General features: G+C 33.5%; 1 protein-coding gene across 1 annotated transcript; it reads left to right on the top strand.

Moving 5' to 3' along the window:
* Nucleotides 1-4,597: 4,597 nt before the first annotated feature.
* On the top strand, nt 4,598-12,174 carry LOC124533032 (glucose dehydrogenase [FAD, quinone]). The gene is made up of 10 exons (XM_047108196.1): nt 4,598-4,747; nt 7,639-7,759; nt 8,104-8,249; nt 8,393-8,651; nt 8,953-9,214; nt 9,306-9,541; nt 9,765-10,008; nt 10,114-10,378; nt 10,646-10,786; nt 11,237-12,174. The coding sequence occupies exons 1-10, from the start codon at nt 4,598-4,600 to the stop codon at nt 11,324-11,326; spliced, it is 1,914 nt and encodes a 637-aa protein (XP_046964152.1). The 3' UTR covers nt 11,327-12,174.
* Nucleotides 12,175-13,235: the final 1,061 nt, after the last annotated feature.

Below are 13,235 nucleotides of genomic sequence, written 5' to 3'. Positions count from 1 at the left end.
CAGTGCGGTTATTAAACAATAATTATAAAATTATTTTATATCGGTCTAGTTATTTAGATTTAACGGAACTAATTTATCATGTTCATAGGTACTTAAATATTTATTTTTTTATTATTATTAATAAATGACGATCGGAATTGCGATTTAAAGGGAAAATGCTGCAGCATTCTTGCTTCCATTCCACACGGTTAAGATTTGTATAATAGCAATTTAAAATTTTTATATAATGAATGCGTTGATGATAATTATTATAAATACATTTTCAATTTCATCTATCTCATCCAAAATTGACTAATTATTATTCTCTAAATCTAACAACAGATATTCTAATATTAAGAACATAAAATTGTTGATTAAAAATGAAATGGTAGCCCATATTTGGTTAATCTCCTCTACCAATTCAATGCTGAAACTGATTTTATTGTCAATTAGATCTTTATATTTAGCCAGTTATACGAGTATCTCAAAACCTTACATACCGTCGATTACGTCTACCCTATGCTTTGAAGCTTTCAGCTTAAGTCATGTAAAATTCGCGATATTAGAATTAAAGCATACATTTGTTAAATTAGTACTAAGCTATAAAATTATCAACCCGTAAATATTCCACTGCTAAGCGAAGACCTCATCTCCTTAAGTAAGTCTTATTATACGCTACTCCGATACGGGTTGATAAACTTTCATCCGACACATACGTCATACATGATTACGTCACGACATTTTCCTGAGCTTTAGATGAGTTAAAATAGACGTGGTCTAACCACTGAGCCTTCTCGGTAATACAGTACGCTAATATACTATACAGTAACAGCCTGTAAATTTACCACTAGTTAGTAATTTCCCGCTAGGCTAAGGCCTTCTCTCCCTTTGAGGCGAAGGTTGGAAGCATATTCCAGCACGATGCTGGTGGATTCACACGTGACACAATTTCGTTGCAATTAGACAAATGCAGGTTCCCTCACAATATTTCCTTCATCGCTGAGCTCGAGAAAAATAAACACTAATTAAGCACATGAAAATTCAGCGGTGATTGCCTGGATTTGTACCCGCCATCATCGGCTAAGATGCACGCGCGGTCAGCAACCACTGGGCCGTCTCGGCTCTCGGCTCAGTAATGTACATTAACTCGAATGCCCCGCAATTACCTTGACCCGGTAAATTTTAAACATATCGACACAAGTATTAAAACCACATAACATTTTGCAAAACGTTTGAGCAATATACAATTATCAGGTGATAAATAGATCCAGTTTTTGTTGCGATATCTCACATCTAAAAACTTTAAATTATTATCTTTGATGTCGATAATTCATAATAGCACTGAGTATATTACTGCAAAGATTGACGTGACCATAGTACCTTTTAAAAAAGACTTAATTAAATTTGAATAGACGAAAAATAAAAAAATATATACTTCTTTCAAATTTTCGCAAGGAAAACACAGGGTGTCGCAGTCTTCCATAAACCTAGAGCAGCTAATATGTCAAATCTACACGGTTGTCCTTATGCAAAGAGATTATACTATTTTTTAATGTTAAACATAATTTCTCTCAGCAGTTAACACCGCAATGCACGATTTGATGATATTTACTCATCAAAAAAGTCTTAAAGTTGAGGAAAAAAAGCCGAACCCCGAAAAAAGTTGGCATATTTTTCTTGTATTTATTACTACTGTTCTGATCGCAAATTAATAGACAGCGAATGCTAATGATTTCGACCACAACCGCCTTTCGCGTGCCGCCACTGTGTCTGACTCAGGTGTAATCCTTTCTCTCACTCACACACAATCAGAGAAAGTCAATACACAATGCATTACATGCTTTCCGAAGTGTATAGAATCGTAGTGATTGAACTGACAGATGCATCCAAAATTGCAATGTCAGAAAATCCTTCTTATATTGACCTGATTCTAAATTTGAACATTTAAATTAGGCTCCAACATTTCCCTCATGGTAGCATAAGGCAGAACCCGTAACGCTCTCTGAGGAGACGAAGGATAGCGCTGGTTATTTAGTGAGTATTCCGGTGTATTAGATGTCTTGGTTACCGGAGTCTTTCATATGGGCGAAAAGCAAAACGCATTTTGAGATAAAAAAAAATGGGCACTACCCTAATAGCTTTACAATGTATAAACCCAATGCCTCATGATTGTAATAAAGCTCCGTCGTGACTCTTGGCGTCGATGTTACTGTAATCAATTGATGCTCCTTTTGAAAAATAAGACACAAGACTTTACTAATATAGTATGTATGTCTGTCATACTTATGTCCACCTACACATTAATTATTCGAGTGCCAAATACGTATAGAAATTTACGTTTCGTTTTTAACAAAGAAAAAAAAACATTTTTAAAAATTTCGCCAGCAAATCTGTTTTTGTTGCATTATAAAGTTTTCACATATTTCGCAGTAGGACATAATTGTATACCCCATAAATACCTACACATATCATATCTAATATAAAATAAATGATTTATTACCACTGACAATAACAAATCAGTTACAAATTGATTATATGTCTAGATTACAAAACACCATTGGAACCTCAATATTCGCCGGAGCAAACATAACATTAACTTAATCACATAGAATCGACCTTGTACGTAATTAAGGCGTACTTAACGGACGCAAAAACTGAACAAGTTTGATATCTATCTTTTATCTTTGTCATTGTAATTGACGGGAACAGAAAACGACTTTTCAAAGATATAATAAGATACCACTATCTACACTTATACGATACTAGTTAATAGGAACGCCTTTAAAGCCCTAAGATTTTTTTTAAAATAATATATATATAAGTACAATTCGTACTGATAAATCATAGTAAAAATAAATATCAAGCACTTTCTCTCAGGTTTTATTAATATAATAACATTTATATTTACTTTGTTATTATTTAATTCACATTTTTATTATTAACCAACGTTGATATTTTATTCAACAGACAATAATTTTTGAAAGCAACTACGTACCGATTTAATGTATTAAAATGCTCACGTAGGGGGGACCTGTCTGTCTTTCTGACAGTCTCTTACGACTGAATCACGAACAAACTGTATACAAAACAAATGAATCCTTAGAAATATATAATATTCATTTAAATTCTTTATCTATAAATAAAAATTGTTTACACTTTTTATATTAAATCAAAAAAGGTTTTTTAATATCGCGTGGATGAAGCGTCTCATCTCAATCTGTGAGGGAAGATTAAGTTCTTTTGTCATAAGCGCATCCATGGTCATGATGTCAATACCACCTTAGCGTACCAAAATCCAATGTGCTAATGAAAAACCTATTAGGCTACGAACCTATCGAGGCTGAACCTCTAATTATAAAACGATACCTACTTTTAAGTTTCTATCGTTATGACACTGATTTCATAGAATGATACTGTTTTTTTTTTAAATAAATGGAACGCTTTCGAAGATCGTTCTTTGATTGTTCTTCTTCCGCATTTGGATTTGGAGAAGATTGAAGACCACTTTACTGAAGAAACAGCTCTTGATTAATATATATTTGTAATACAACTTTACTTTATTTCACTAACTAAATTCAAATAAAAACTTCACAATTTCAACCAATGATATGACGTCATTTCAATGTCAAACCTGTTTATTTATCATTCTCCTGATTGCAATAGGTTCCGTACATTATGTACTGACTCTAAGTTTCACTCATTGCCCGCGGCGAAGATTAAAAACTTACGAAAGTACTGTCAATCTTAAACCGCCTTGAAATGTTATACACTGACAGCGTAAGATCGTGTTTCTTGAGGACAGAGGTTAGCGAGGGTTTGCCAAACATATTATATAAATATGTTGATTGTATATGCTCTAGATATAATGCTCAAAATAGGTGTGGTCGAGTTGTTACAGATAAAAAATATTGTAAGCGTTGTGAAAGTTAGTGATTCGATCCTTACCCCTAAGGCTATTATCATAATCACTTCGAATGCAATGCTAAGCTAGAGGAACAGATGATATTATAAATTAAACCTTATAATTTTTTTCAAATACACAGATCTATTTACTATAGGTTTAAGATTGGTTTTTAGATATTATATGGGTATGGTTTCTGTTAATTTTATGATGCTTTCCGAGTTCAACTGTCAGGGATTATTTGGCTCGAATGATTTAATCATTAAATTTGAGTTTCTTTTTCATAGTTTTAAGTCAAAATTTAATATTAAGTGTATGAACGACACATATGACAAAGTAACAATTCGCATTGCCTTTGCTTTATTCGGTAGAGCTAGTATGTCCTAACAGAGCACAAGAATTTATATTTATAATAATGAACTTATAGATTATTAATCTATATATTTATTAACATAAGAATTAATAACATTAAATGCTTAAATATATACAAATATAAACTAAAACTAGTTACTGTATAAATCTTGACAGCGTGGAATGATGGCAATGGTGAACTTATAGATTGAAAATGACATACACGATAATTAAAAATCTTTTGAAAAAAATATCATTTTAAAACCAAAAACTTATGACCTTTTAGCACATTTCAGATGCTTTTTTCCAAACTTTATTTTCAAAGTCATTATTACGTATTACAAAACACCTTTAATGATATTACAGATGGTGATAACCTGCAACTGCCCGATGTCGCAGCCGGGCCCCACGCTGGCGGCCACGTGTGGGGGCGGCGCTTTCATGCTTTTCATGGGACTGTTAGAAGTTTTCCTCAGAAGCCAATGTGACTTGGAAGACCCATGTGGAAGGGCACAGGTAATTAATACTTTAAATATATACAATAAGCATAACTGCCTTTCGGTCTGAAGCTGTCCAAGAGACATTCATGAGTCGATGGAAAAATAAAATAGTTCACTGTTTTACCATATAAAAGTGTTACGTTTATTTCTTTAGATGGCATAGATAGAGAGTATACCAATGTTAATTTTAATTATATAATGAACAAGGGCTACAGAGCCGAGATGGCCCTGTGGTTAGAACGCGAACATCTTAACCGATGATTGCGGCTTCAAGTCCAAGCCAGCACCACTGAACGTTCGTGTGCTTAAATTGTATTAAAGTTCATCTCGTGCTCAGTAGTTAAGGAAAACATCGTGAGGAAACCTGCATGTGTCTAATGTCCTAGAAATTCTGCCACATGTGTATTCCACCAACCCGCATTGGAACAGCTTAGTGGAAAATGTTTCCAACCTCCTCCTCGAAAGGAAGAGGAGGCCAGTGGGAAATTTGCAGCCTGCAAAAACCATGCTTTCGAATCGCTCTATATATTAAAAAAAACTACATCAAAATCCGCTGCGTTATTTTAAAGATCTGATCATATATCGGGACTGACAGCGATAAGCGACTTAGTTTAATACTATTTAATGATAATGATAAGTAAATGTTGTTATTTTTGTGTCTACTAGCTGTGCCCGCGTCTTTGTACGCGTTTGAGTTTAACAGAAAAACATATTTGTAGCCTAAGTTACTCCTTATTGTATCAGTTATCTGTCAGTGAAAGTCCCCTCAAAATCGGCCGAGAACAAACAGACAGACAAAAATTGTAAAAATAATATTTTGGTATATGTAAGAAGATATATATAACATAGAGTAAGAAGGGCTATTATAATATTACAAACAGACACTCCAATTTTATTATATGTATAGATATAATATACATATTCAAATTTATATTTATCACCATCATTCAATATAAAATGTTTAAATTGAGAGTGTTACGTCAAACGTGCACTACGTTGTGTCTATCGGGTCACGACAGTTTTGAATAAACCGCGAATAATGGCCGGCAGCGGTCGGCGTTTCACTGTCCTGATGGCTTTGAAAATTGTGTTCCGTGAAATAAGATGTAATATTTGAAGTAGATGATTACGTCACGAACTTAAAACAGGAAATACATTTGTTAATTGAACAAATTTACATTCATCGTTCACTTAACAACTATTAGCTTAAAATTTGGTATAGACTTTTTCTAATATTTTACGTAATATAAAAAGTTTACATTTTAAAGTGAACTGTTGGATGTATTTTTATTGAATATGAATATTTACAATTATTTTAATTAAATAATAATAAATTTTAAACAGATGAACAAAAAAAAATTAAATTTAAAGACTCTTTGAATCCAAAAGACTGATACACCAAATTCTAAAATGCAAATACATACATCTAATCATCGACAATTCATTTTGCCCAAATTTGTTATTATCTTACAGAAATAAAAAAAAAAACTTATACTTATTTGTATACACATTACGTCCGTAATCAGTATACTCGTCACTACATAAAGTGCGGGTTGGAAAAATAATCTAGTAACTGATAGAAATATCACCTAGTTCATAATCATACTATTAACAGGAAAAAACCGATGTAATGAGGACGATAGAACACAAATCATAAAATAATGTTCCAAAAAAATGTAGGGGTGACAAAAATTTAATACTAGCGGCAGATTAGTAAATCCGCCACTGGTTCATTATACTCTACCATGCCTAGGACAATTAAAGCTGGGTACATCCTTGGGTAGTATGGATGGTCATATACAAGAATAAAAATCACCCTGATCGCCTTAATCTTCGTAAGGCATAGTGACCAAAAATCTGTCGAGAAGAGTATCGGAATAAATTATTACGCTATTTTTTTTAATTATAAGTCAATCTCTATGGGCCTAAATATTTGGCATTTTATAACTTTTATCGGATTAGACAAAAGTTTGCAAGCAAGGTTTTCAGGCGTAATACTAGTAAGGCTATTAAAAAGAATATGAACAGAATGAAAGCTAATACATATTCACATGCGAACGATTAAAAAAATATTACACTTACAAAGAGCTACGTTCGTTTCCAAAGTTGTTTTTGATAATTTTATGCTCACGGTCTGAAAGCAATCTCGCGCTGATAATCGTGTGAACGCTTGATAATAAATGTGTAATTTCATATTTATGGTGTAACAATAAATTGCGTTATTAAGATCCATGGTATCTTTTGTTAAAAACTAATTAAACTATTGCCGGGAAGTGTCTTTGCGGAAATAAACTTAACGTCTTAAGTCGAATGTTTGATATTTATCTTTATTATTGAAATGTAATTTGTTATACAACATTTTAGAACTATTATAAAACTTTCAAATTTTTGGTTAAGTCAGTTAGAGTGATAAGAAATTTACATATTTTATTTGAAACGATAAATTTTAAAGATATTGTACAAATTCTTATCATGTTTTACAGCATTTGTAAAAGTATATACTTATATCTAAATGGGAAGTGAGTTTACAGAATAGACCCGTCTATTCTGAAGTCTATAATGAACTAATTGTATTATTTACTACTGAGATGGATTTGCAAGTAATTATACAGACTAAAAACTGGGTAGGTTTTAAAGTAAATTGTAAATATCCCATTTGTGCAATGCTAGACTAAAACCTCCCCCTTTTGAGGAAAAGATGGGCCGAAGGGCTACCTTCGTTCTATAAAGGAAATATCTGACCTAAGGGAGTTTGCTATACAGCTTGTTTCTTAAAAGTTGTCGGTAAAAACATGACACCATTTTTTTAAATTCTGTACATAGGTTTATATTAAATTATACTTTAATTAATTTTATTATATTAATTTTATTATTTAATTAATATTATTTAAATATTGTCTATTTCAGTACCGTCGTCACATGGACTCGGTATACGATTTCATTGTAGTGGGCGGTGGATCTGCGGGATCAGTGGTGGCATCCAGACTCTCTGAGGTGCCGGAGTGGAGAGTACTACTTTTGGAAGCTGGTTAGTCAAATATCTTTACAGTTATAATGGCAGGAATAAATGAACATCGTTGAACTTGAATTGGCACGAATTAATTGGTGAACTACTTAATATTATGTATTTATGAACTCGTGAAAAAATGGCCTTTCAAAGTCAATAAGTCTTATTTCAATTATGGGAGTAAAATTAAAGTGTAATTTTTGCATTATAAATAAAATTGTTGATATTATACAAAAATTAAGATGATTTCTCATATAACTTTTCCATATATAAAAAGAAAGTTCTTCTCTACTAAAATTGATTGTGACGTATTATTCCAAAATTGAAAAAAAATATATGAGTACAAAATAAGCACGTATCAACAGGCTTCGACGAACCAACCGGGGCCCAGGTTCCTTCAATGTTCCTCAACTTCATCGGATCGAGTATAGACTGGGGATATCACACAGAACCTGAACCAGCTGCTTGTCTTAGTGAAAAGGACAGAAAATGTTACTGGCCCAGAGGAAAGGTAATCTAATATTTTAAAAAAGAAAATCATTTAGGTAGGAGAATTACATTATATTCCGTTATACCTAACTACTTAATTCAATACAAAATGACCAGGCATTCTAGCTATGTAAATGTGATTGTTTAAATTTCGAATCATTCCAGGTCTTGGGCGGGACATCTGTTATGAACGGCATGATGTACATACGAGGTTCTCGTAAGGATTATGATGACTGGGCAGCAGCAGGCAACGAGGGCTGGTCCTATGAGGACGTTTTACCATACTTCATGAAATCCGAAGACAATAAGCAGATAGAGGAGATGGACAAGGGCTATCACGCCACAGGAGGGCCGCTAACAGTGTCCCAGTTCCCTTACCATCCCCCTCTGAGTTACAGTATTATTAAAGCCGGAGAAGAATTAGGTAAGTTTTAACTTCAGTTAGTTAACATAAGTTCTCTTTCTATATCTTCATTCAAAGATTTCGAGTTCTCAAGGATTTCAGTACTTTCTGAGGTGGGTAAACTAAAGTAATTAAATTCCTCATGTAAGCACTGCGTGACTCTGAGCTGCGTCGGGAAATTTTATAAACCTGATCTGATCTGACTTGGCTGTGATCTTGAATCAACGCCACATCAATACCACATAACATTAATAACGAACACAATAATAATTTTAATAGGATAATTATAAAGTATATAAGTAATTAAATTTTAACATTACAGGATACCAAGTACGAGATCTAAATGGCGAATCTCACACTGGCTTTTCAATCGCACAGACCACAAACCGTAATGGCTCCCGTTTAAGTGTGGCTCGTGCTTTCCTAAGACCAGCCAAGAATCGCCCAAACCTACACATAATGCTCAACGCTACGGTCACCAAGATTCTTATAAACCAAACAACGAGACAGGCATATGCCGTTGAAGTAAGAAATAGTTTCGGTGGAACTGAAGTCATCTTTGCCAACAATGAAATTATTTTAAGGTAAAGTGTTATAGGAGATGCTTAAGAGCATTCCCAAACAAAAAAAGATTAATATTTATATCTATACAATAACTTATAATATTCATTTCAGTGGTGGTGCTGTAGCGTCTCCTCAAATCCTTCAACTGAGTGGTATAGGTGATCCTGAAGTGCTCTCTCGCGCAGGCGTTCGTCTCGTTCACAAGCTGCCTGCAGTGGGCCGAAACCTACATAATCATGTGGCCCACTTCCTTAACTTCCACGTCAACGACAATAACACAACACCCCTTAACTGGGCCACTGCGATGGAGTATTTGCTTTTCCGAGATGGACTTATGTCTGGAACAGGTCAGTTCAAAGTTAATAAAAATATTAAACTTGGATCAAGTACTTCAATAGATGTTTTATTGTGTCACCTTCTAAGTTATACTATACATAATTATAATCATTTTATAATAACTCAAATATTTAGGAACAAAAAATATTACTTGATCAATATGTAAAAATATAATGATTAGTAATAATCAGCTCCCTTATTATAGTATATTTCACAAAAAATAAAAAATTACAGGAATCTCTGAAGTAACAGCACTAATTAACACCAAATATGCGAATCCTGAAGAAGACAATCCAGATGTACAGTTATTCTTCGGTGGATTCCTAGCAGACTGTGCAAAGACCGGCATGGTCGGTGAAAAACTTGGAGATGGCTCTCGAAGTGTGCAAATGTTCCCAGCCGTTTTACATCCCAAAAGTCGGGGACGGCTTGAGATAGCCAGCTCTGATCCATTCGCTTACCCGAAAATTTATGCTAAGTAAGATTCTTTTTTTATCCATAAAATCTGAAATTGTGATTCATATTTTTAAAATACGTTCTTAACGTTCAAATTTAATTTATTTAACCGATGCTCTCATTTCAGCTATCTCACTCATCCTGATGATGTCAAAACATTGATTGAAGGCATCAAATTCGCCATCAAGTTATCGGAGACGAAAACTCTTAAGAAATACGGCATGAAGCTTGATAAGACACCAGTTAAGGGATGTGAGAAGTTCAAGTTCGGTTGTGACGCGTACTGGGAGTGTGCGGTGCGAATGCAGACCGCACCAGAAAACCACCAGGCTGGCTCCTGCAAAATGGGGCCCCGTGGCGATCCCACTGCAGTCGTAGATAACCTCTTACAGGTAATTCATTTAACTGTAATTATTATTTTATGAATTTAGTCGATATAATTAACAGTTCCTTTTCGAAAGTGTGCTTTTGTTTAGTCCATATCCAATTCAAAATAATTACGGTAGCTAAAGATTTGGGTAAAATTAATTTAAAATTCTGTAGCAAAATTTGATCCACGAATGAGAAATTAAAAAGCAAACTTAAAGAGCTTATAAGAATAATCTAATCCAGAGCAGTAGGTAAATTCAGCTATGGGGCATTTAATTGTTGCTGTACAGGTGCAAGGCATTGACCGACTGCGCGTGGCCGACGCGAGCGTGATGCCGGCCGTGACGTCGGGCAACACCAACGCGCCCACCGTCATGATCGGCGAACGCGCCGCTGACTTCATTAAGAAACGCTGGCTCGGCGGAACTACCGTGAGTCGCCTTACCGCTTCTTAATAATTGAATATTGTATTTATTGACTAGATCGAATATTTATTAGAGTAATTGTTCACTTAATGATAGTAGTCATATTTTTATTTAAAATCAAATCAAAATATACTTCAATGTAGTAGGCACAAGCATTTTTGAATCGATATTTAACAAACTATATTAAGTAAAGCTACCACCGATTCGGAATGTAATCCACATTCCGAATCGGTGGTAGGTAGGTGGTAACCGAGAAGAACCGGCCAGAAACTCGGTAGTTACTCTTTTTCAATATTTGAAATTACCAACTCGTGTTAGTTAAATTTATTAATTATTATGCGTACCATAGACAATGTGTGTGAAAATGTTACACAAGAGAAAGTTTAACTTATAGTTAAATAATTGCTTTAATATAAACATAGTAGTACATATATATATCCATGCTTTTTTCATCAGGTTCCATATCCTCTCAATAACGAAGGAGGGGTATCCAACGTGCTTTCAGTCAGCGAAAGCCGGTACCCAGGCTGGCAACGCTGGGCCTGATGTAAACCCACCTTTAGTTATAAGTCTTCACCACTAGTAGAATACTTACCTTAACACTTAGTGAATTACCTTAGTTACCAATCAATTTTTTTTTAAGAATTACCAAATTAAGCTACAAATATAAATTCAACCTTGGTGTAAAACGAAATTATCCTTAAATGCAGATATTGTATCTCATACATACACTTTTTACTCAAAAAATATCTTAAATAACGAAGTCGATTATCTCTAATTGATTTTCAAGAATTTGTTAATAACATTAAAAAATGCAACACTGTCAACTATTGTATGTACAAATATTTTATTGATGGCAGAATTAAGGTATTTTTTCTCTAAAATCTGACAGGTCTAGGTTTGACATGTCATAGTTTAGCTCGTTAGATGTATAATTTATGTTATATGTACAAATAGTGAATAAATAGATGTATACTTTATTTATGAGAAAAATATTTTTTCTACTTACTATAAAAAGTAGGCCCTGGCTGTCTGTAAGATTTCGCGGCTACTGAATCAATTTTCATAAAATTTTGTAAACAAGTTCTTGAAAATTTGGGCACAGCCAGTAATTTGTAAAACGATACTTAAGGCTTACTGACTTTTAAGGTTGTGCCTTTAAATTTTTTGCATTAAAAAATAAATCCATAATTAGCGGCTTTTAACTGAGATATTGTACAAAAAGAAAAACAAATAAAAATGCTAAAATAGATTGCTAGATGTAAAAATTTGAAGTTTTACATTTGACAACTCTGTATGTAAATGAAAATTTGGAGTGTTCAACCAAACGAACAAAATAATAAAGAAAATGGATAGGGAGACCTCAATTTTTAATATTTTTCCAAATTATATAAACATAACTAGCGGCCCGGTACGTGCTTCGCTACGGATACAGTGAAATAATACAAAAACCAGTTAGAACATGGATTAATTTCTTAAAAGAATATGTGACTTAATTGCTAACTGCTTAAAAACGTAATTCAAAACATTTGGATACACCATATTTTTATTTTTCCATTTTGAGTGTGAATAAACAAAAGGCTCAGGCTACCGACTTTGGAACAGGCAATATAAAGTTGGCCATATGAAAAACATGATTCTTCCAAATTTGTACTATATATCAAGCTAACTTCTCCTTTAGATTTAGCAGTTAAGATCGAAAATTCAATACCTCATCTTGATTCATAGCACGGTCATTTGTTTTATATGTCGTGACTACACCTGGCTTTTTCTTGAATTTGAAAATTAATAGCATTGATATGAATGTTCTTTGGTGCTAAAATGGCCCGTTCTCTCAACCGATCATGATTTCTATAATTCTGAAGAATATTCGGAAAAACACATTCAATCATTTCATCTTTCGATTGCTCAATAGTACAAAAATTGTTCATTATAGCGATAAATCTATTGGTCCTGTCGATTTGTATTTTTCCATCACCAATTTCTAACAATTGTTTTGAATACTCATGAGCAGCTGGATCATTTTGTAGGTGAATACGCTTATTAATGTTTAGTGTCAATTTTTGTACATATCTCCAACGAACTGATGATTTCAAACAGAATTTTCTTTGTTTGACGGTGTTGATCGAAGAATGACAGTCAATGTATGACGAAAATAAAGAAAAGAAAGAAAGAGCCACCAAAAAGCTCTTAATTACCACGTACATCTTGCATTGTTCGATTAATACTTCTAGTGATTTTTTATTCGCTATTGTACACTAATCCCAGAAAATCATTGATGTTAATCGCAGAACTTTGGCATAGCAGAATTGCTCGAAATATTGCAAATTGGAGTTTCAATCATCTGTATATTCAATGGCAATTTTAATATAAAGTGTGCTGTTTAATCACCTTTCTAAAATTTAGCATCAATTCCAAAAGATGCCAGTTCAAATGCAATTTTCTTAATTGTTGC

Source organism: Vanessa cardui, chromosome 10, assembly GCF_905220365.1.
Source record: "Vanessa cardui chromosome 10, ilVanCard2.1, whole genome shotgun sequence".
In the NCBI taxonomy this organism is placed as follows: domain Eukaryota; kingdom Metazoa; phylum Arthropoda; class Insecta; order Lepidoptera; family Nymphalidae; genus Vanessa; species Vanessa cardui.
Note: the sequence above shows the minus strand (reverse complement) of the source record. Positions and strands in the feature narration are given on the sequence as shown.

Excerpts from the sequence above, each read along its gene's own strand:
- LOC124533032 (XM_047108196.1), top strand. The coding sequence starts at position 4,598 with ATGGTGATAACCTGCAACTGCCCGATGTCGCAGCCGGGCCCCACGCTG. Across the intron at positions 9,215-9,305 it reads AACAATGAAATTATTTTAAG|TGGTGGTGCTGTAGCGTCTC; the intron begins GTAAAGTGTTAT and ends TATTCATTTCAG. Across the intron at positions 10,787-11,236 it reads GCTGGCTCGGCGGAACTACC|GTTCCATATCCTCTCAATAA; the intron begins GTGAGTCGCCTT and ends TTTTTTCATCAG.